The sequence below is a fragment of the Tribolium castaneum genome, chromosome 6, assembly GCF_031307605.1.
Source record: "Tribolium castaneum strain GA2 chromosome 6, icTriCast1.1, whole genome shotgun sequence".
Taxonomy (NCBI): Eukaryota; Metazoa; Arthropoda; class Insecta; order Coleoptera; family Tenebrionidae; genus Tribolium; species Tribolium castaneum.
The window spans coordinates 3,043,268-3,067,724 of NC_087399.1; the positions used below are offsets into that span (position 1 = coordinate 3,043,268).

Sequence of the window (24,457 nt, forward strand, 5' to 3'; positions counted from 1 at the left end):
CTTTATAACTTTCAGTAGTTAGCTTTTGCGAACATTTTTTGCGATTCTTAGTAATATATTGTAAAACTCTATAAATAAATTACGATATATTCGCATTTTTTGTCTTTTTTATTAAACAGTGTTAAGTTTTCAGAAGGATTTTGGTTGAAAAAAATAAAAATGTATCGATATTTTATTTTTATTTTTAGGTCTAGTGTTTCAAATCTGATAAAAAATGGTCATTTCCATAGTTTTAAAATAATAATTTTATTATGTGAATCAGTAAATTACAGTAAATTGGTTAATTATTCGTCCTCGAAGGTCTCCAACTCGGCCTGAAGACAGGCAAACTCCTCCCCATTGACAATCAAGTAAACCGTGGCCAAAAACCTGCCATAAATCACTTGAGACAACTCCACGTCATGCCAGTCTTGTTGGTGCTTGTCCAGTTTATACTCCCCCTAAATTAATAATTAAAAAAAAAAACGCCAAAAACACCGCAAACACCTTTGGCACCTTCATCGGGTCCTCAATTTTCGGCCCAATCGCCTCTCGGAAATTGGCCCAAGTCTTCTCAATGTTCTCGTTAGTAAATTTGAGAAAGGAGGCCGGATTCATACTCCACACGTTCCTCTTCCAGTCGTCATTCTCCCACTTGTCGGCCACCACACGAAACTACAATTTCCCTCAAACTTATCCAAATTTCCCGCGCGACTTACTTGGACCTCTTCGCCAAAGTCCTCGGGAATCGTGAAGGAGGCCGTCAGGCTGTTACTTCCGTCCGATTCCGTCTCCAGTTTCACGTCTAGATCGATGTTATTGATGTCGGGTTCACAATTTTTCAACTCGTAAAGTGTGATCGGGCCCACAGGGCCCGACTGGAAAAATCAACAGTGCTGCCAACTTTCAAGGGAGAAACTTACGTCAGCGCAAAACGCGGCTCCGACAATGAACGGGAGGAGAGCGAGCATTTTGTGACAATTTTTACCGTATTTCCTTTTTATATTCACAGTTAAATTGGAAAAAATATGTTAACACGTGTTTCGGCCTTGGGCTAGGTACAACGACAAGGTTTAGTAATAATTTATTTATTTGGTGATTGCTTACAATATAAAGTGCAGTACTATCTACATACAACTCTTATTTATTTGTTCATCCTACTTGATTATCATAGTTATTTATGTACAGCGCGTCTGAATAAAAATGGCAGTTGTGTGCGACGCCATGTTGCGGTTACAGTGCTCTGTAATCCCGACTTAAGTCCGCCATTACCGAAATCTCGTTATAATAACTATATACGCTAATGCGGGGATGATCCGATTTAGCGCCCTCTGGCGTGAAACCGTCGGTTCTTCCCCGGATCGTATTTACAACGTTAACAATTTTAAATCGTCTATTCACAATCATAACTACATATGGCTCGAAGTTTTCCCCAAGTTTTCATGGAAAATTCCAATGTGTGTCTATAAATTTAGCATGCAATTAGGTTAAATGCGCCCCGAGTCAGATAGCACTCTAATTACAACACATACAGATTATTCATATGTTAATGCGAAATTACATAGTTGGGTCATGTATACGATGTTAATATTTGCTTTATTGTTAATAGGTTATCTTATTGTGGAGGACTGGCCGCTGAGCAACTTAATTACATTTGTTAATATTTGCTCCTGTAAGCGTTCCGAAGCTGTTTGCTCCAATTAATAATAAATTAAACGAACAGAGGATGAGTTTTTTCAGGGAAGCGGAATTTTTAATTGGGGTGCGATCGACTTTGTGCTTGTCTTAGGGTGGACAGCTAATGGCTAAAGGACATAAATTAAAGGCCGAGCGGTTTTAAGACTTGACAAGACGGAGGAGACGCTTTTAAGGTTTTTGCGACCGACAAAACTCCCTCAAACGGACTATTTATTGGGAGAAATTAATTTCTCTGCACTAGAATTTTGTGTGGAGTGGGAAGAATAGGCGTTTTTGGCAAATTTTGGCGAATTTTGTGTTTTCAAATCCTAAGATTTTAGATTTTTGAACACTCAAAAACATAATTTAATAAATAATATATATATAATATATATATATAATATATATAATTTATTAAAAAATTTATAACTCAAAAACAAAAAGTCGTAGAGCACAACAGTTTATTTCACTGAATTCTACGGCTCATTCTGCATATTATACCAGCGATTTTACAACACTAGCTTACCCGAGAACATATTTAATAAAATTATGTTGGCTTGAAAAATGGTGGATGCGCCGGGTAATTTATTAAAAAATTTATAACTCAAAAACAAAAAGTCGTAGAGCACAACAGTTTATTCCACTGAATTCTACGACTCATTCTGCATATTATACCAGCGATTTTACAACACTAGCTTACTCGAGAACATGTTTAATAAAATTATGTTAGCTTGAAAAATGGTGGATGCGCCGGGTAATTTATTTAAAAAATTTATAACTCAAAAACAAAGAGTTGTAGAGCACAACAGTTTATTCCAGTGAATTCTACGGCTCATTCTGCATATTACATCAGCTATTTTACAACACTAGCTTACCCGAGAACATATTTAATAAAATTATGTTAGCTTGAAAAATGGTGGATGCGCCGGGTAATTTATTTAAAAAATTTATAACTCAAAAACAAAAAGTCGTAGAGCACAACAGTTTATTCCACTGAATTCTACGGCTCATTCTGCATATTATACCAGCTATTTTACAACACTAGCTTACTCGAGAACATATTTAAAAAATTAGGTTTGCTTGGAAATGGTGGATGCGCCAGGCAAAATTTTTTTTAATTACAATTTATGACTCAAAAAGTAATAGTCGTACAGTTAAACTGTTTATTTCGGTAAATTCTGCGTCTCATTTTATATAGAATACCAGCTCTTTTCCAATACTTTCTTATTTATTTAAAAAAAATTTGTCAACTAAAAATGGTGGATGCGCCGGGTTATTTATTAATGAATTCATAACTCAAAAGCTAACTAACCAGAAAATCATCTCAATTTCACAACAAACAACTGAGTTCTTTAAACTTAAATCGGAAAATCGGAGATTTTTGTAAAAATTAAGTGTAAAGTACGTCAATTGGGCCCATTTCAGCAACAAAAACAGCAGTTGTCTAAATTACTCTCGGACTTGGTTTGGCAAAAATGCATTTTTTCCTAACCTCTGGGTCAATTTTTTGAATTATTATTTTGATCGTTTTAGGCAGAATCAAACAGTGGACCGGTTTCCGCTGCATTGAATTAATAATAAATTAATTTGTTTAATTTCGAGTGCAGATAAATTAAATTTGCCTTTTATCTGACGCATCAGCTGTTCCAAATTAAAAATTCAATTATGTCACTATCAGAAAAATTAGTCGCTTTATAAAAGCATTTTTGTCGGAAAATTGTAAACCCGTCCGCATTTCCACTTCATGGCCCAACTTTGTCCCCGTTTTTCTTATGAATTTTGAAACCATCGCTCGTAAAAACGCCAATCTCGTGATAAAGCCTCCATTAAACCTTGAAACGGTTTTGCCAAATCGCCTCGATCTTATTTTTTACGAGGGCATAACACAAAATTCTCGATAATTTTACGTTCGTCCAAATTGAATAAAGCGCTGGCCGTTCGAGCGTGAAAAATTCTCTTCGTAATTATAACAAAACAAGTGTAAACAGAATAAATTTTTGCTTGTCTGACGTTTCGCAGACGATTGAGTTAACAATTCGCAATGTTCGGAACAGACTGCTCTATCAATCACTCGCGCTTAGTTTTGGGCGTAATTGGAGCGATGACGACGAAAATACGCGATATTTATCGCAATGCAAAGGCAAAAATGTTTACTCCACTAGAGCGAAAAAGCGACAGCTGTCGAAAACTAGACGACTCTGCTAGTGGAGGAGTAATTATCGGAAAACTTTGGAGTTTAGAGCCAACCGAGACGTAAATCTAAATGTACGTAAACATCAAATACGGTTAAAATATTCCGTTTTAATGGTTTTAAAATAATTTCCCACTGGAATTTAATTTCACTTTAAAATCAGAAGTTTGATTCAAGTTTGGAGGGAGAGATGCGAAAAATACTAATTTCATTACAAAGTTAAGCAAACCACAACACTTTTGACAGAACTTAACCAAGTCAGCGCCGCGTAATTCGCCCATCGATTGAAAACTTGCAATTACTTAGGTCACAAATTTGTGAATGTTTTACTCGACTTGAGAAATGAAAAAAGAAATATTTTTCTAGGCGATCTATTTTGGTAGTGGCGCCAGGAAAATCCCATACTTGATAACCGGAATTTTTCACCGGCTTAAAAGTACGGTCCAGTGACAAAGTAACAACGTTACAACTCTCTACTTTTCACTGTTATCAAGTATTTATGGCGGGGCAAAGCCTGCCGCGATACGGGATGAGTAATGGCCGCCATATTGAAGCAAGCGATAAATTTCGCAAAGAAAATATTTTTAAGGGCGATGTTAATTAAGTGGAGTCGTTTTGTTCGAGGAATTTCCTCGGTAATTAGGAAAGTATTTATTGCGCTAGCAACGCTGTTTAAAATTTTAATAATGCAGGAGCGCAGTCCCGGTCTATCATAAGTTTGCGTTCTGTTTTTTTTATCATCACGAGACGGGGAAAAATTCGTGTTGTGGTGTAGATCACATCAGGGTTTGCCATGAATGTAAATTATTTCATCCCGCGCCTACTGCATATTCAAGCAATCGTCCCGTCTCGCTCGCACGCGAAATTTGTTCAAAATTAATTTACACCTCTTGAAAAAATTAACCAAATAATCACACTGAATCTTCCATGAAAACTCCAACCATTCGAAAAATTTATCACAAGAAATCACACCCTTGGTAAAAACGGCTCGAGTCAACTAATTCGGAACTAGTTTTTTAATTGGAACACTAGTCTCGCACTAGGACACACAGATTTTGGCACGAGATTTTATAAGAACGACCTGTTTGAGGGTTTATTCGATTGTCTTGTCTGCATTCACTCACTGGGGGGTGGCGAAGGCTTCGAAGTGGGGCACAAAGGCTGCGCTGGGGCTTTGAACACAAAGCTTTGACACGGGAAATGATCCTTCTTTCACGGAGTGGAAATATTTTCCCTCATTGTTAATCGGGACAGAATTTTTTAACTTAATCGACGTTTTTAAGACAAGAGAGCTTGTTTAAGAGTTATTTACGAACTCTGCTATGAAAACACCGACCTTGTTTAACAAGCGTAATGTTTGCCAAAACGAGTGAGCGCAGCGTCGCAATTTTATTAAAAAAAAATAAATAAACAAATCAATTAGCCTCGACCGTAACGAAATTTGGTAACGGTATTTTTAAAAACACTATTACAATATATCAAAAGGCGTGGATTTAAAATGAATAACGGTTTAATCGCTCTCCGAGCTTGCTGAAAAAGATACAATCGTTTGGTTTGATTGAAACGCGTTCGCTTTGTGCCCGTCGGCATATTTTGAGGTCTAATCGCTCTCGAAGCCGCCACTCCCCCTCTTGGAATCACTGAAAGGCACCGGTAGATAATAAGTGAGCATAGGGACGGACGAACCGACAAAGAGTCGACCTCATACGGTCGTTTCCCGATCGACGTGGATGTACTCGACGGGCGGCGCCTTGTGTCAAGAGTTCAGGCTGTTATCCAGCAGCCTGGGTCCAGTGAGAAGCTTCTTCTTGGCTAATCTCCTCCTGCGTCTAGCCCGCAACCTGTGCAAGGTCAGACAGACCAAAAGCGCAACGGAGGAAATGACAGCGGCGGCCGCCGCCAGCGCCGCCCCCGGCAACGTCGTCAACAACTTACTCCCCACCCCACACTGCGCCTCCGACTCATCCCACCCCGAAGGACAATGATCCTTCCCATCACACCACAAACTAGCACTGATGCAGGCATCCAGCTCGGGGCACTTGTGCGGGCATTCGAAGTCGGTCTCATTGGCGGAGACGTTCACCGGGACCTGGAGCTGCTGCAACAGCGATGACCTCGACCGCGAAATCTCCAACCAACTAAAGGCCGAGATTCCCGGCTCAGACCCCACCCACTCGACCATGAAGTTAGGGGGACGCTGGTGGATAGTGGCCAGACCCTCGCCCCACCACTCCTCACTGAACACGTGGACGGCCAGTGGGCGGGCCCCAGGCTCAGCTGGACAAACCGCACGAACGAGTTTCGGGGGCCGGCCGGAGTAGACCAATACGCGGTTGGAGGTGGGACAGCGGGTGGGTTCCTCGAGGCGGGGCTTGAGCGGGAGGAACGCCCCCCAACTTAAGAGAAACAAGGAACGGTTGTGGCGCGCTTCAATCAACCACGGCATCCCCACGCAGAGCATCTCGTTGCGGTCGATTGGGGGCGTGTTGAATTGGACGTCGCCTGCAAGTGGGAGGTGTCACAAAGGCGGGGTTTAGGGCGGGACTTACCTCCATATCCGCGGACGCGTTGTTTGCGGGGACAGTCGGGCATTTTGACCACTTCGAAGGTCGCGTGGAAGTGCAAAACGGTGAAATCGTCGGTTATGTTCATGTCTTTGGCAGTGAAATGCAATTCGAGAGTTTTCGACGCTGATAAGAACACTAGTGGTTTGCTACTCAAGGACGAGTTATCACAAAGACACCCGCGAGGCATGCGGACGTCTTTCCAGGGTAGTTCCCACACGCTTAGTTCGGTCACGTGACTACTGGAGTAGTGTTCGCACACCGGACGCCCACTATGAGGGTCCATCACTGTTTCACAATTTGGTACTAACCCGAAACTCGCGTTATTTACGATCAAACGGACGCGTTCGCCCGGATCCGCCTCAAAGCGGTAAACACAATGTAGGTCCTTAGCCCCGCCTCTGCCGTACAAAAACACATTGCGGGGTCCGGTCAGCTCTCCCAAGTGATTTTTGCGGAAAATGCGGTGACAAGTCTCCTGTTCTTTCCCCGGCCAAGGGTCTCCCCCCAGTCTAGTATCGATAAATTCGTATTTGAGGCGGAACGAGGCGGGGTGGAGGGCGGTGCCATCCTCAGTATGGTGTTGCAAAACAAGACTCCGCCCCGTCGATAAGTAACTCTCCTCCAGCGTACAGGGACGTGTGACTCGCGTGGCATTGGTTAACGCGCTGTGGTCACACAAACGGGGCGGTTCGTCACATTTATCCTCCAATAGGAGAGCCCCGTCCCAAATCCGGAGGCGTGTCGAGCATCCCCCACCCAAACTACTGTTGCTAAGTAACGCGTGCGCACTTTCCCCAACTAGTAGCGCTCTCTGACTGTACGAAACGAAACTAATCCAGACTAAATCATGGGGATAGCCTTGGAATTTGTAAGTGCATGTTGTATTGGGTGGGAGGGAGTGTCGGGGACTCACAATACGTCCCTTTCGGCCACGCCCCGTCCAGATTTCGTCACTGTCGGGACTCGTCGCGTTTACGTCAAACTCACATCGGCTTTGCCGAGAATAATCGAGTGAATCCGAATCGGCAAAAATCACATCCACGTCAAGTTCAAACCCACGGAGGGGGGAATGCGATGGAGGGGAGTGTAGTGGGATGCTAAAAGGGGAGGAGTGAAACGCAACCAGCATTTCCGGGCCACGTGACACCACCTTCGGTAACCAATCCCCTCCACAGTACTTGGCCAAAACCGGGTCATTCGTCGACCCCCCATCGTAAAAAATCAAGTGGTCGCGTTCCCCCGTACAGTCCCGCCACGCCCTTAAAGCCCTTGCCGTTTTGTTAAGCCCAGCCACGTTGATTGAGCGTTTCATGTGCATTTTATGGGCGGCTTCTTGACGTACCGCGATCATTGCGTGTTTGCATGTCGGGACAAACTTTTGCCTCAAACTCCAGTAGCAGGAGACGTTCCGGGGGTACATGCCAGGGTAGTTGGGGGATTGGAGGCGGCATGGTTTACGGTAACACTCTTCGAATTGCCGGGTGCAGTAGGTGCCAGGGGCGACTTGCCCCCGCTCGAGGGGGGCTGCCGGCGAACCGAACCGGACGACGGCTTCGCGACGGGACACGAAACGGTAACGGAGCTGGAACTTGAACGGGATCTGCGGGGAACCGAACAGTTTAACGGTGACGGTTACGGTGGATGTTTCGCTGTAGTAGGCGGCGGGGCCGGAGGAGGTGCCGCACCAGGAACCGCCCGTGAAGGGACGGCCCAGTTCGCTTAGCTGCATGTAACCGTCGGGGCAGCCGTCCAGGGCGGAGGCCTCGTAACGCCCCACCTTGAATTCGTCGAAGATTAGCTGCAAACGGGATTAATTAGCAAAGCAAAAAATTTATTTGAGCGTAGGACCTCCGCAAAGTCAGCTAATTTCATCATTTTAACGTAGTTTTTTGTAATGTGATTTCTTTGCTAATAAATAAAAAACATTGTCTCTAGTTGATAAAATTTTATTTACTGGTTATCAAGCACAGTCCTTGGTCCTTGAGACGAAAAAAAATGTGTATAACCGTCGAAGACGTAGGCCTAGTAGCGACCCACTATGAGTTCGTCAGAGATTAGCTGCTAACAAGATTAATTATGGAAGCAAAAAATTTATTTGAGCACAGGACCCCCACAAAGTCAGCTAAATTCATTGTTTTAATCTAGTTTATTGTAATGATTAAGCCAAGTAATGGCTTTTAAAGTGTTTATTGACTGGACTAATGTATAAATTATGGCCTAGTTGTTTGTAAATAAATAAAAAAAAATTTAGTCGATAAAATTTTATTTTTTGTTGATCAATCGCAGTTCCTTGGTCCTTAAGACGTGAAAGAATATGTTTAGGCTTCGAGGGCGGACGCTTCCTAGCGTCCCATCTTGAATTCGTCAAAGATTAGCTTGGTAAAAAAATTATTTGAGCGTAGGACCTTCCGCAAAGTCAGCTAATTTCATTATTTTAACGTAGTTTTTTGTAATGTAATAGTTTTAATTGAATAAATTATGACCTTATTGTTATTTCTTTGCAAATAAATAAAAAAAACATTGTCTCTAGTCGATAAAATTTTATTTTCTGGTTATCAAGCACAGTCCTTGGTCCTTGAGACGAAAAAAATGTGTATAACCGTCGAAGACGTAGGCCTAGTAGCGACCCACCTTGAATTCGTCAGAGATTAGCTGCTAAGGAGATTAACTAGGGAAGCAAAAAATTTATTTGAGCACAGGACCCCCACAAAGTCAGCTAATTTCATTGTTTTAATCTAGTTTATTGTAATGATTAAGCCAAGTGATGGCTTTTAAAGTGTTTATTGACTGGACTAATGTATAAATTATGGCTTAGTTGTTTGTAAATAAATAAAAAAAATTTAGTCGATAAAATTTTATTTTTTGTTGATCAATCACGGTTCCTTGGTTCTTAAGACGTGAAAGAATATGTTTATTTTGAATTTTTATTTTTGAATTCGTCAAAGATTAGCTTGGTAAAAAATTTATTTGAGCGTAGGACCCCCTACGAGGTCAGCTAATTTAGTTGTTTTAATCTGTATTATTGTAATGATAAATGGAGTAATGGTTTCTAACGCGTATATTGACTGGACTAATGAAAAAATTATAGCTTTGTTGTTGTTTGTGAATAAATAAAGAATTTTTTAGTCGATAAAATTTTATTTCTTGGTGATCAATCGCCGTTCCTTGGTCCCTGAGACGTGAAAAAATATGTATGTTGCGTTTAAAGAATCGGCCATCAATAATGCGATCATCGACAGGTCGTGAAACGGCGCAAATGTTAAACCGAGTGTAAAAATCAACGACACAGAATCCAATACAAGTGGCAGTAAACAATGAAACTTCTCTCCAAATATTAACTTTCTCAACTTTAAACTTGTCTTTAGTAAAATTGTGTAAGTTGTTCGTGGTGCTCCATTACGTCGAAAAACCGCCGCCAACTTTCCAAGAGACCGCAACATTCATTCTTCCAACGTCAAAGCTGCGCTACTTCGTCATAAATACTCGAGACAACAAATCACGCCATGACCACGTTTTATCTCAGCCGCTGGCGTTTGCTCTCATTACGAGCCGTCAAAATCGAAATATCGGGACGCGAAAACCGCAATCTTAAAGTTATTTCCGGTGAAACAGCCCGAGGGAGCGCATTAGGGGACGAAAACTTTCTCGAGAACAAATTCCAACGAATGTAAAGTGGGAGCGCGGATCATTTCCAAGGATTATTAAGCAAATAATTCAGACGACGATGTATACCTGAAACATCTTAGTGTGATTGATGACGAGGCGCCTTCGCCCCCCGAGGGGCCGCCGTCATATAATTGTCCTGTCATTTATCAAGGATAATGGCCCGGCCATCTTTCTCCGGAGCTGTTACACGCCGCTAATTCCCTGAAATCTGTTTATGGCCAAAGGGATTCCGGGCCAAGACCACGACAAACCGCCACAAATCGATCTGTTGTTTTTTTCTAACTAGGCACTTGTGCTATTCAAAATAAGTTTTTGGTGACGGATGGGCGTGTCTATGGACCCCAATAATTGCCCAAATTCGACGACAAGAACGCCGAGTTGCCAACGTGCCTTATTTGACTTGGTAATCGTCTTACATATGGCACAGTGGATCGGAATTGTACCAATGCGGCATAATTGTGTTTTGCGCGTTTTAATTTTGTGATTGAATTTTATCGGGTCGGTAACAAAGTTAGTGCGGCTCATTTCTGTGTTAAACCAACTTTTTACGAGATTTAAAATTTTGAATTTTTTCGCTAAAACTTCCTGAGTAAAAAAGTGAAATTTTTTTTTTAAAAAAACTCGTTCTATCATTGTTTTTCGGACTTTTATATGCCTTTATATCCCTCTAGAGTTGTTAAAAGTCGAAAATAAACCCATATGTTCGATTTTTTGATGTATGATTTTTTCAATTTTCGTCGCAGTTTTTGTCGGTTTTGGGTACCCGGAACATTTCTCGAGCAATAGCTCCGGAACTATTAGAGATAACCCCATGAAGTTTATTATCGTTGGAAAGCTCTTTAAATTATCTACTTTTTTCAAAAAAGATCATTGTTCTCCGATTAATAGTTCTCGAGAAAATTGCAGATAAATGCAAAAATTGGTAAAATTTTAAAAAATTCACAACTAAAAAACTATTGGGAATTTGGCAATTTTCTCGATGCCAATCGATTCCCCGGATCATTTTGCATGGGTACGGATCAAAACAGTTCCACTTTTAACAATAGTTTAGCCGTAAATGAGAAAAAAAAAATTAAAAAAAAGTTAACACCCCCCCTTAAAATCGGTCAATTTTTAAAGTGTCTCAAAATCAAATGAAACCTATTCTATCTTATAGATTTTGATGTGCTCTTTACGATGGAACAAACCGTTTTCTTCTAGCTCTTTTAGTTTGGCCGTAATCGGCGTTTGAAAATTGAAATTTTTTTTGCGAGATATCGCCTTGAGTCCTATGCCATTTTGTAGAGTTTTTTATTCCGGTTGTCCTCCATTTTTTCGTTTCTCGATATCTTTAATAGTTTCGCCGTAATTGGCGGTTGAAAATTGAAAAAAAGTGTAAATGGAAACTTTATTTGCGTTTTTCTCGGAAACTGTAAGACTTAGAGCAACGAACAAAAAACCATCTGATAGCGCTTGATTTTATCTATTTTTTCGTTTAAACCCGGAGCCGCTCCGGGCAACGGTTCCGGCTACAGAGGCGATCAAAGTTTTGCACTAAAAAAATTCATAAAAAAAAACTAAAAGTCGTAGAGCATTGCGGTTTGTTCCATTGAATTCTACAGTTCATTTTACATATTATATCAATTTTTAACAAGAATTAAAAATTTAAAATTTTTTGCCTAAATTTAGAGTAGCCATTTATCATAGTGAAAAATTTTATTCATTAAAAAATTCATAACTCAAAAACTAAAAGTCGTAGAGCAATGCGGTTTGTTCCATTGAATTCAGCGGCTCATTTTCTGTGTTAAACCAACATTTCACGAAATTTAAAATTTTAAATTTTTTCGCTAAAACTTCCTGAGTAATACACTTATTTTTAATATTTTTTTTTTAAACTCGTTCTATCATTGTTTTTCGGACTTTTATATGCCTTTATATCCCTCTAGAGTTGTTAAAAGTCGAAAATAAGCCCATATGTTCGATTTTTTAATGTTTGATTTTTTCAATTTTTGTCGCGATTTTGGTCGATTTCGGGGACCCGGAACATTTCTCGAGCAATAACTCCGGAACTATTAGAGATAACCCTATGAAGTGTATTATCGTTGGAAAGCTCTTTGCATTATATATTTTTTTCAAAAAAGATTATTCTTCTCCGACTAACAGTTTTTGAGAAAATTGCAAATAAATGCAAAAATTGATCAAATTTTAAAAAATTCATAACTCAAAAACTATTGGGAATTTGGCAATTTTCTTGATGCCAATCGATTCTTCGGATCATTTTGCATAGGTATAGATCAAAACAGTTCCACTGTTTCAAAAAGTTTAGCCGTAATTGCGAAAATAAAAAAATAACAAAAAAAAGTTGCCCCATTTGACTTGGTAATCGTCTTACATATGGCACAGTGGATCAAAATTGTATCGTGGTTTAAACAATGCGGCATAATTGTGTTTTGCGCGTTTTAATTTTGTGTTTGAATTTTATCGGGTCGGTAACAAAGTTAGTGCAGTGTGCACGGCCGATGATTCCCTCTAGTGATGTTATGAAAGCCCAACACTGGACATGTTTCAGGTTTCCGGCTGATATCGCCCCGGTATAGATAATGCACTTCAGCTGAAACAACAATGAAGTTGGATCGAACAATAAGAAGGTTTAAGCGTTTAATTCGTATGTTTTGGGTTCGGCGTCGCAGCGACTCCGCCACAATACGCGCTCATTTTTCACTCCGGGCCTGATTGATGAGAGTCATGCCCTCTTATCCGAATCGCATTTTAACCACGATTTGATAAAAAGCTCGCGAATATGTTTCCGAAGTTTTTCAACAGTCGTTAGACAAGAACGATGGCATCGCCGAACTTTTTACCTTTAATTGTGGGCGTGATTTGCATGAATTTGGCAACAATTACGCGCCGTGTTTATCACCCGGATTTTCGTCTTTGTTTCACCGGAAACACACTTTGTTTTTTTAAGCGAGGTGATCAATTCTCTTCCGGCCGTATCTCCGTTCCGGTAATTTGTCTTCGGACAAAAGTTTGAGACGTACTTTTAATCGTTTCAATCTTTTCACGATGACATAATTGCGTTGTTTAATTCGCCTAGAAATCATTTGTCAAAGTCGATGGAAATTCAGCGGAGGTAATTTGCAGGAAACTCGATTTGGCCCCCTATTGTAAAAAGAACTATCAAAAAAATATCAAACGCAAACTTTCCGCCGGCGTTTAAATAAAACTTAATCGAATCTCGACGGATTCTTTCGCTCGAACTCGATAAACAAGCATCACCTAGGTTTTATTTAGCCGCCGTTTCGGCCCGGTAATCCGGAAAACTCAATTACGAGCGTGAAATGCAACATAACTCCGAAGTACGACGTTCGATATGACACACTAGTCTGGACGTGAAGTTGTTAATGCAGTTTTTGGAAATTAGCGTGGGCCAGTCCGATAAAATTATAACGCGTCTCTTGGGCCAAGTTTCATTCTTTCGAGGAAAAGGCAAATACGATTAGAAGACGGGAATAGGGGAAATTTGAAGAGAATTGCCAAGGGATGATCTGTTCACTGAGATCTCGATTCTCCATGTGGAGGGCAAATACATAAATTGGAGAGTTGGAAATTGCTGACTCGAATCAGCAGTCCAAGGTGGTGAAAAATCGGGAATCAAGAGGCGAGTGTACAAAGCCATAATTCCGATCAGTATCGAATTAAACGAAACAATGCGACGGGATGTATTGTTGGCAATGATCAATAGATAACCGACTCACCTCTCCGTCCACCAAAGGCAGTGATGGATTATTGAACTTTAATTGCTTGTTATTCAGTCCAAACATATTTCTCCTTACACAGAGCCATAAATTAAATTAGTGTCTGTTTAGCCAAATTGTTTGTCAATGTGCTCAATGCACGTTCAGATCGACGCATTATTGCAGTTAGGGCCACTTTTATGTTTCATTACTCCAGTTTCAGTGGCGGAACTAGCTCATAATTTTTGGGCAAGCACATACATACAGGAGCGTTTAAAGTTTTTCACTAAAAAAATTCATAACCCAAAAACTAAAAGTCGTAGAACAAAACGGTTTGCTCCAGTGAATTCAGCGGCTCATTTTCTGTATTATACCAACTTTTCACGAGATTTAAAATTTTCAATTTTTTTGCTCAAATTTAATACACTTACCTTCAAAGAGGCGAAAAAAAAAATTTTTTTTAAAGTAACTCCAGCAAATTTTTATGGACTTCTACATGTCTTAACAACCGACTAAAGGTGTTAAAAGTCCACAAAAAGTTCAAATGTTCGATTTTTTTATGTTTGATTTTTTCAATTTTCGTCGCAGTTTTTGTCGGTTTTGGGTACCCGGAACATTTCTCGAGCAATAGCTCCAGAACTATTAGAGATAACCCCATGAAGTGTATTATCGTTGGAAAGCTCTCTGTATTATATATTTTTTTCAAAAAAGATTATTGTTTTCTGACTAATAGTTTTCGAGCAAATTGCTGCTAAATGCAAAAATTGGTAAAATTTTAATAAATTCATAACTAAAAAACTATTGGGAATTTGGCAATTTTCTCGATGCCAATCGATTCCCCGGATCATTTTGCATAGGCATGGATCAAAATAATTCCATTTTTTAGAGCAGTTTAGCCGTAAATAAAAAAATGAAAAAAAGTAAAACAAAGTTAACACCCCCCCCTTAAAATCGGTCAATTTTTAAAGTGTCTCAAAATCAAATGAAACCTATTCTGTCTTATAGATTTTGATGTGCTCTTTACGATGGAACAAACCGTTTTCTTCTAGCTCTTTTAGTTTGGCCGTAATCGGCGTTTGAAAATTGAAATTTTTTTTGCGAGATATCGCCTTGAGTTCTATGCCATTTTGTAGAGTTTTTTATTCCGGTTATCCTCCATTTTACCATTTCTCGATATCTTTAATAGTTTCGCAGTAATTGCCGATTGAAAATTGAAAAAAAGTGAAAACGGAAACTTTTTTTGCGTTTTTCTCGGAAACTGTAAGTCTTAGAGCAACGAACAAAAAACCATCTGATAGCGCTTAATTTTATCTATTTTTTCGTTTAAACCCGGAGTCGCTCCGGGCAACGGTTCCGGCTACAGAGGCGATCAAAGTTTTGCACTAAAAAAATTCATAAAAAAAAAACTAAAAGTCATAGAGAATTGCGGTTTGTTCCATTGAATTCTACGGCTCATTTTACATATTATATCAATTTTTCACAAGAATTAAAAATTTAAAATTTTTTGCCTAAATTTAGGGTAGCCATTTGTCATAGTGAAAAATTTTATTCATTAAAAAAATTCATAACTCAAAAACTAAAAGTCGTAGAGCAATGCGGTTTGTTCCATTGAATTTAGCGGTTCATTTTCTGTATTATACCAACTTTTCACGAGATTTAAAATTTTCCACAAAAAGTCCAAATGTTCGATTTTTTGATGTTTGATTTTTTCAATTTTCGTCGCAGTTTTTGTCGGTTTTGGATACCCGGAACATTTCTCGAGCAATAGCTCCGGAACTATTAGAGATAACCCCATGAAGTGTATTATCGTTGGAAAGCTCTTTAAATTATCTATTTTCTTTCAAAAAAGATTATTGTTCTCCGATTAATAGTTTTCGAGAAAATTGCAAATAAATGCAAAAATTGGTAAAATTTAAAAAAATTCATAATTAAAAAACTATTGGGAATTTGGCAATTTTCTCGATGCCAATCGATTCCCCGGCTCTTTTTGCATCGGTAAGGATTAAAATAATTCCACTTTTTCGAATAGTTTAGCTAAAAAATAGCCAATGTTAAAAGTGTCTCAAAATCACCGTATCTTCAGTAAAGTGAACTTTTTTTAAGTCACTCTAGCAATGTTTTATGGACTCTTTTATGCGTTTACATCCCTCTGAATATCGGTCTTAACTTTGAGCGTCCGCAAGTTATAGACTTGTTAGGTCAGGTCAACTCAGGTCAGGTAAAAAAGCAAAAAATCACAATCAGGAAATAAAATTCCTAAAAAAACATTTTTGTTTTGAACAGTTTTAAAACACTAAGTGTAAAGGGCAGTTTTATTGATTTTGAAGTAAACACCAAAGTGAAGCGAGCCCCAAAATGTGCGAAAATTTCGATGCCTGTGTCAAAAATGCAGCCGAGGATAAATCAATGCTTGCAACAACAATAATGAGCAATATTTTGCAATCAACTGTTTGGCCGTTGTATGAATCGGCCGAGTTATTGCTTACAGCACCATTTCGTGTGATTTATCTGCTAGTGGATTATGAAACTTACGTTGATTTATTTCCAATACTAACTAATTTAAAGCGGGTTAATGTTTGGCACACCGGGGGGCCAACCAATCTGGCTGAAATTTCATCAAACGAAACAAATGTGGCTCGCTCATAATTTGAATAAAAAGCGCCCTTTTCCATCATTTTTATTGCCCGGAAGAGGTCCCGGAGCGGCGTAATTACCTGGACTATATCTCCGTGGCTCTGGCCGTTGGCGGTGAACGTGAGATGGCAAAGGAAGGGCAGCCTCGTCTCCGAGGACTTAATGACGCGCAGGTCGTATGTTTTACCGACGTCCCCGTAGTAAGTCCGGTTGCACACTGCAAAAAAGCCACGAAAAAATTGATACATTGATACACTGGGGGCAATTAGGGCTGATTTATGGGGCGCCCGATTGTCAAAATAATTCACTTCAAACTTAATAATTTATTTTTCGAAATTGGATTTTTCGAAAAGCTCGAGACGTATCGATCCCCACAGTCGATACACAAAGGAATAATAAACAAAGATTTACGACGGCGTTATTTACATAACAGAGAACTGTGCTTTTATCAAACAATTATGTGTACTTTGTCTGCGAATGCAGGGATTGTGCGACACGCTCTCATAAAATTCTTAGGTTTCGCTAGAGATTTACTGCAATTCATACAGCGAGCTGGAAAAATCATTATTGACCTTTCAATATTGAAAAGTATTTTATTTTTTTGACTAAAACATGTTTTTTAAATATGTATTACATAAGAATTAAGAATTTTATAAATTTATGACTTTACCACTTTAAAAGAAAAAGGTTCTAGCTTTAAGTACATATATTTTTTTAGATCATTACAATCATGAAGATAAAAAATAAAGATTCTTTTAATTTTCGCATCAAAAAGGCTTTTCAATTGTCTTTCTAAAAGCATTAACAGTTAAATACTCTGCTGATTGCTCGAAAGATATTGAACTTTAAACATTAAAAAATTAACATTAACATTAACATTAACATTAACATTAACATTAACATTTACATTAACATTAACATTAACATTAACATTAACATTAACATTAACATTAACATTAACATTAACATTAACACTAACACTAACACTAACACTAACATTATCATTAACATTAACATTAACATTAGCATTAACATTAACACTAACATTAACATTAATATTAACATTAACATTAACATTAACATTAACATTAACATTAACATTAACATTAACATTAACATTAACATTAACATTAACATTAACATTAACATTAACATTAACATTAACATTAACATTAACATTAACATTAACATTAACATTAACATTAACATTTGACATTAACATTAACATTAACATTAACATTAACATTAACATAACAAGACCGACTTTTCTAGAGTTCTTAGTTTTTGTGTAATATTTTTTGAAATAAATCGTGTTATTGTCAAAAAAATTAAATAATTAAAAAACTTAAACAGAATCATCTAATAGAAGTTAAGATCAAAATCATCGATATTAAAAGCTACGCCGAAAAATTAATGTAACAGAATCTATTCAATTAAAAAAAAACATAAAAAACAAGTGTCTAAAGTTTGTGCAGAGAAAAATAATTTTTCAATTATTCAAAGGTCAATAAGAGATTTTTTTCAACTGAGTGGTCGTAAATTTTCGTTTCGAATTAGCATTATTTAGAAAATGATCCGCTGGGGTTGGGGGCAGCAAGAAATTAAAATTTCTCGTTTCAAGTCTGGTTAAATTGAAGTCGACTTGAATCCGTCGTAAATAGGGTTTTTCTCGGCGGCAAAAATGAAATATGTGTTTATTACATCGTTTTTCGTTTTTATTTTCCTTGTGGAACACAGGCCCGATAACCCGGTGAAAAACCGATAAATCCCTTTCTGAATTAGTAAAACCGATCCGGAGCAGGTCCCGAAAATGCATTACTGCAGATTTCGCCATGTAAATGAATATTCGAGCGATGTTCCGGCCGTAAAAGCGTCCAAAAATCTCCATACGTTTGCAAGACATTAAATTAAGAGCACGTCTGGAGATAAAATATACCGGCGTTTCGCATAATTGGGCCAATTTCGATTTTTCAGGCTTTTTCAGCAAACATCTGTCGCGAACAGTTCAGCAAACAATACGAGTTTCAGATTGGAAATTGAACAAATAACGATTTTCAACAGATCGCGCAAAAATCCCGGCGGTTGATTGGTCGTCGGCGTTTTTTGCATCTGACTTGGTGTCTTTGCGGGTATTAATTATGTCGGTGCTACTTGTAGTAATAAAATTGTCACGGGACGCCCGGACTTACGTGCCCGGAATCCCAAATCCGGGGATTAGTCCGATTGAGGAGAAATTTAATTTCGAGCTATTTTTAAATCTTTCGCCTGTTATCAATCACGCTTAGAATTATCATCCCGTCTTGTAATCCGCTTAAGCCGTATTTATGATCCTAATGCTTCTTTGGCAAAATTTTGCCGTGCAATAAAAATAGTAATTAACCTAAACCGAACTGAAAGCGTTCAGCAATCGGGAAAGTCACGGCAGCGTGAACGCATTTCCCTCAAATTAATTATAAAATAACCCGGGCTCTGGCCCATTTAAATTCATATTCTATATTTCGTCCGAAAACATTGCATAAATCTTTTCCGTGTAATTCAATTCCAACGTTAATAACACCACAATGTGTTCATTGTGATGTTTCCCACGTCCCAGTTTCAAAAGAAGAAAAGGTTGGCGAATTTTCCCTTGAATAATAATTACCCCATACGCAACTATTTGGAAATAGAGAGATTCAATTGCAAATTGGATTTTTGATTAATGGACGTTCTGCAACGGTGATGCCGCATTGTTCCGGCTTGTTGTGTGCAAAAAACAGGCTTTTATCCCGTTTCTTCTTAATTAAAGCTGACAAAACGGAAGAGTTATCGGCGGAGAGCGGGTTTTGCTCGTTTTGCGGAACGAGCCGGAAATAAACCGGAAAATCGCAAGATGCTTCGAATTTACCGCCAAATTATGAGCGGGCCAGAAGACAGATGGCGCAATGAATTTTAAACAAAAAAGTAGAAACAACTCAAAAAGACGCAAAAAATTAACCTTGTGGTGTTTTTGTGTATTCTACTAAAACAATTTCGAAATCAATTTTGACCATAATACAGTGAAACCTCCCTTAACGGACACCTCCGAACAACGGACACCTCCCATTAGCGGACACCTCTCTACAACGGTGTCCAAAAAAATATGCCAACGACAGTTTTATTTCCAACTCAAATAATAATTATAGAGCCATGTGGTCAATAATCAAAGGGAAACAGCAGCTTCCTAAATTAAACTAAATAAACATTAATTTTTCGAAAATTTCTAAAAGTCAAACGCAACTTTCGCTAGTAATTTTGCAAATAATAACAAAACAGATTCTTTTGAATTTGAACTTTTTTTAATAAACGATGTCAGAGATGCTTTTAACGAACTTATAACAGAAATAAGAGTAATGAGGCTTGAGGTATAAATTCCACTTTCGTTCTAATTTTCAAAAACCTGATAATCTGTTCCTTAACTAAGCTTTTTAATTTGTGTTTAATTACCAATGTTTGAAGCTATCAAAGCTATTACCCATTTTCTAAAAAGGAAATGTCACTGATCTTGCAAACTATCGACAAATTTTTCCTAAATTTTAGTAAAATTATTTTCACTTTGAAAGCATTAAATTATTCTCTAAAAGCCAATTTGGCTTTAGATGCAATAGATCGACTAATTCTAGACATTTAAAAAAAAATCAAGTTTTTTCTGCTGCTATGATTTAGCTAGACTTTTGATTGCATTACACTACATTTTCTTAAATAAACTGAAATACTGTTTTTCTAATAATAGTAAGTATTGCTCTAATATCATCTTATCTTCAAGATCACAAACAATTTGTTCAATATAAAGATAATGTTTCCATCTGCCAGGTCAATAGATTTGGTGTCCCTCAAGGATCCGCTTTAGGACCTCTTCTGTTTTTATTTATATAAATGATGTTCCCAAAGCGACACGTTCTAATTAATATTATTAGTAAACAATACTACAATTATAGACAGTCACAGTGATGTTAAATCATGACAAAATATTGCCTTATCCTCGAACAAAAGAATCAAAAATATAGGTTGAAACAAATAGACTATCTCAAAATGAAGACAAAACACAATTAATTACATTTTCGTTCGGAACATCAATGAAACTTCAAGAGCTATTAAATTATTAGGTTCTTAAGTTGATAATAAACTTACTTGAAAAAATCAAAAATATATTTACTAAGACAATTCCAAAAAGTTTCATCTTCCAGTTTCCACAAGTTTTATTTATTTTCCACTGTTGTATTTTATTTTTATTTTATTTTAGCGTGAATACCGCTTATTTATTATTATTCCAAATTTCAAAAGTTGAATACCGACCCGCGGTCCTCCCAAATTTTTTCCCGAAAGAGTTATCTCGCGAGATAACTTCTTCATCTTCAGTTCGCTCGAATCGTGATTATGGCCGACACCACCCTCAAATTTCCTCACAAAATCGAGGACCTGGACCCCGAGACAAACGCTGAAATTTCGCGAAACTTTTCAGGTAAGGCTCTCCCACCCCCTGGACCAATTTCAGCGCTTTTTTCAGGGGGTCTCAATCACCTCGTCCAAGTCGGCCCCCAAAAAATGCTAATCCCGAGCGAATTCAGCGACGAGTGTGACAATTATTACAATTTTAAATTTCGAAAGGGGGATGTTATCGTTGTGGGCTACCCCCGATCTGGCACCACCATGACCCAGGAGATGGTCTGGCTGATGCTGAACAACTTCGACCTGAAGAAGGCCCTCGACACTTCCCTAATCGTGCGAGTCCCGCTTTTGGAGTAAGTTTTATTCTATCGTAAACGATCAAATGGCATTTTATCTACAAATTATTTCATGGGAAAACGAAATTTTATCGTCCAAAAAAATGAGATTTACAACCTATTTTTGACGTTCTTTTCAATCAAATAATCAAAATAACAGTAATTCACTCGAAATAAACGAAGGATAGAATATTTTTTTATTGTACACGACGATAAAATTCACTATTATCTACTCAAGTGCTCTCGTAGATAAAATTAAATTTTATCGTCTTGTATAATAATTAATAAATGACAATTTTCTTTATTATTATTGTACCCGACGATAAAATTCACTATTATCAACTCAAGTGCTGTCGTAGATAAAATTAAATTTTATCGTTTTGTATAATAATTTATAAATGACAATTTTCTTTATTATTATTATTATACACGACGATAAAATTCACTATTATCTACTCAAGTGCTCTCGTAGATAAAATTAAATTTTATCGTCATGTATAATAATTAATAAATGACAATTTTCATTATTATTATTATTGTACACGACGATAAAATTCACTATTATCTACTCAAGTGCTCTCGTAGATAAAATTAAATTTTATCGTCTTGTATAATAATTAATAAATGACAATTTTCTTTATTATTATTATGGTACACGACGATAAAATTCACTATTATTTACTCAAGTGCTCTCGTAGATAAAATTAAATTTTATCGTCTAGTATAGTAATTAATAAATGACAATTTTCTTAATTATTATTATTGTACACGACGATAAAATTCACTATTATCTACTCAAGTGCTCTCGTAGATAAAATTAAATTTTATCGTCTTGTATAATAGTTAATAAATGACAATTTTTTTTATTATTATTATTGTACACGACGATAAAATTCACTATTATCTACTCAAGTACTCTCATAGATAAAATTAAATTTTATCGTCTTGTATAATAATTAATAAATGACAATTTTCTTTATTATTATTATTGTACACGACGATAAAATTCACTATTATCTACTCAAGTGCTCTCGTAGACAAAATTAAATTTTATCGTCTTGTATAATAATTGATAAATGACAATTTTCTTTATTATTATTATATTGTACACGACGATAAAATTCACTATTATCTACTCAAGTGCTCTCGTAGATAAAATTAAATTTTATCGTCTTGTATAATAATTAATAAATGACAATTTTCTTTATTATTATTATTGTACACGACGATAAAATTCACTATTATTTACTCAAGTGCTCTCGTAGATAAAATTAAATTTTATCGTCTAGTATAGTAATTAATAAATGACAATTTTCTTAATTATTATTATTGTACACGACGATAAAATTCACTATTATCTACTCAAGTGCTCTCGTAGATAAAATTAAATTTTATCGTCTTGTATAATAGTTAATAAATGACAATTTTTTTTATTATTATTATTGTACACGACGATAAAATTCACTATTATCTACTCAAGTACTCTCATAGATAAAATTAAATTTTATCGTCTTGTATAATAATTAATAAATGACAATTTTCTTTATTATTATTATTGTACACGACGATAAAATTCACTATTATCTACTCAAGTGCTCTCGTAGACAAAATTAAATTTTATCGTCTTGTATAATAATTGATAAATGACAATTTTCTTTATTATTATTATATTGTACACGACGATAAAATTCACTATTATCTACTCAAGTGCTCTCGTAGATAAAATTAAATTTTATCGTCTTGTATAATAATTAATAAATGACAATTTTCTTTATTATTATTATTGTACACGACGATAAAATTCACTATTATCTACTCAAGTGCTCTCGTAAATAAAATTAAATTTTATCGTCTTGTATAGTAATTAATAAATGACAATTTTCTTTATTATTATTATTGTACACGATGATAAAATTCACTATTATCTACTCAAGTGCTCTCGTAGATAAAATTAAATTTTATCGTCTTGTATAATAATTAATAAATGACAATTTTCATTATTATTATTATTGTACACGACGATAAAATTCACTGTTATCTACTCAAGTGCTCTCGTAGATAAAATTAAATTTTATCGTCTTGTATAATAATTAATAAATGACAATTTTCTTTATTATTATTATTATTAATTTTTTTTCAAGGGCGCGGTCTCTCACGACGAAGGAGACCATCGCTGCGGTCAGTGCCACCAACCAGGGGGCGGAAAAATTGAGACTGTACCGGTCCTCTATCGAGATTTTGAGGGCCAACCCTGGACGAAGAGTCATCAAGACGCACCTACATTTCAATTTTTTGCCCCCGGATTTGTTAAATTGTGGTTGTAAAGTGAGTTTTGCCAAAAATTTGGGCCAAATTGACCGACATTTTAGATTATTTATGTTGCTCGTAACCCAAAAGACGTCGTTGTGTCCCTGTACCACTTACAACGCACCAGCCAGGGCCGCCAATACACCGGCGATATTTCCACTTTTTTGGACTATTTCGTGTCGGATTTGACGCTTTTTGCGCCCTACTGGGCCCACCTGAGCCAGGGCTGGGAGCGACGCCACTCCCCCAACGTGCATTTTATTTTTTACGAGGATTTTATACAAAATCGCAGACATCACATTAAAACCATCGCGGATTTTATCAATCAAAAGCTCACAACCGAGCAAGTGGAGCTGCTGGAGGACACACTCGAGTTTTCGCATTTTAAGAAATATATGTCGAGAGGTGTGGACAGGGATATGAACACGAGGCAGGACGTCAATGATGATTTTATAAGGAAGGGGGAGATCGGCGGGTGGAAGGAATACTTCACTGAGGAGATGAATCAGAAAATGGACAAATGGGTCAAGGAAAATGTGGCCCGAATCGGAATCGAGTTTCCTCTAGAGTTTTAAATTGCCGTTTTAATTGTAGATAATAAAGGGTTTTAATTACAGCTGAAAAAGCGTGTTTTTTTTCACATTTATTTGCGAAAACAGTTGGTTTTGATGAAAGTTTGCAACTCGGGATTAGGTAAGAAGAATATAAGTTTGGAGAAGTTGGATCAAATGTGTTTTTGGTGTTTGCCTCACATATTAAACTAAAGGCAGACAAGTGCCCACTCACATCGATTATTTTCAAGTTGTTCGAGCAACTTATAAATAATAGTCAAGAAGTAAAAACGTTTAGTCTAAGGGTTTTTTGTTTTAACCTTCGAGAAGGCGTTGAAAAAACGAAAATACAGTGTTTTAAAGTTTATTCAAAGTCGGTAAAAGCTAAATCAAAATTGTAAAACATACTTTTTTAATGCTGTCTCGACTT

At 37.1% G+C, this 24,457-nt stretch overlaps 3 protein-coding genes across 3 annotated transcripts in view; 1 reads left to right on the plus strand and 2 right to left on the minus strand.

Annotated features, from left to right (window-relative positions):
• Window positions 1–227: 227 nt before the first annotated feature.
• On the minus strand, window positions 228–1,033 carry LOC103314027 (hypothetical protein). Its single transcript, XM_008198748.3, has 4 exons — window positions 903–1,033; window positions 699–857; window positions 487–654; window positions 228–440 (listed from the first exon to the last, which is right to left on the minus strand). The coding sequence occupies exons 1-4, from the start codon at window positions 948–950 to the stop codon at window positions 285–287; spliced, it is 531 nt and encodes a 176-aa protein (XP_008196970.2). The 5' UTR covers window positions 951–1,033; the 3' UTR covers window positions 228–284.
• A 17-nt stretch (window positions 1,034–1,050) lies between these two features.
• LOC661988 (uncharacterized protein) overlaps window positions 1,051–24,457 on the minus strand; it is a 130,165-nt gene continuing 106,758 nt past the window's right edge. Inside the window, exons 4-6 of the mRNA XM_015982913.2 lie at window positions 16,511–16,647; window positions 6,397–8,212; window positions 1,051–6,349 (exon numbers count right to left, since the gene is read on the minus strand). Coding sequence (XP_015838399.1) covers window positions 5,604–6,349; window positions 6,397–8,212; window positions 16,511–16,647 — 2,699 coding nt within the window. The 3' untranslated portion in view covers window positions 1,051–5,603. The remainder of the gene's footprint in view (window positions 6,350–6,396; window positions 8,213–16,510; window positions 16,648–24,457) is intronic.
• On the plus strand, window positions 20,754–24,101 carry LOC103314025 (sulfotransferase 1C4). The gene is made up of 4 exons (XM_008198746.3): window positions 20,754–20,907; window positions 20,953–21,187; window positions 23,311–23,494; window positions 23,539–24,101. The coding sequence occupies exons 1-4, from the start codon at window positions 20,823–20,825 to the stop codon at window positions 24,049–24,051; spliced, it is 1,017 nt and encodes a 338-aa protein (XP_008196968.2). The 5' UTR covers window positions 20,754–20,822; the 3' UTR covers window positions 24,052–24,101.

Bases quoted from the DNA above. Each gene is read 5' to 3' on its own strand.
- LOC103314027 (XM_008198748.3), bottom strand. From the start codon at position 950: ATGCTCGCTCTCCTCCCGTTCATTGTCGGAGCCGCGTTTTGCGCTGAC. The intron at 858-902 runs GTAAGTTTCTCC...TGATTTTTCCAG, and splicing joins GAGCCGCGTTTTGCGCTGAC to TCGGGCCCTGTGGGCCCGAT. The intron at 441-486 runs GTGTTTGCGGTG...TTATTAATTTAG, and splicing joins ACCCGATGAAGGTGCCAAAG to GGGGAGTATAAACTGGACAA.
- LOC103314025 (XM_008198746.3), top strand. From the start codon at position 20,823: ATGGCCGACACCACCCTCAAATTTCCTCACAAAATCGAGGACCTGGAC. The intron at 20,908-20,952 runs GTAAGGCTCTCC...CGCTTTTTTCAG, and splicing joins AATTTCGCGAAACTTTTCAG to GGGGTCTCAATCACCTCGTC. The intron at 21,188-23,310 runs GTAAGTTTTATT...TTTTTTTTCAAG, and splicing joins GTGCGAGTCCCGCTTTTGGA to GGCGCGGTCTCTCACGACGA.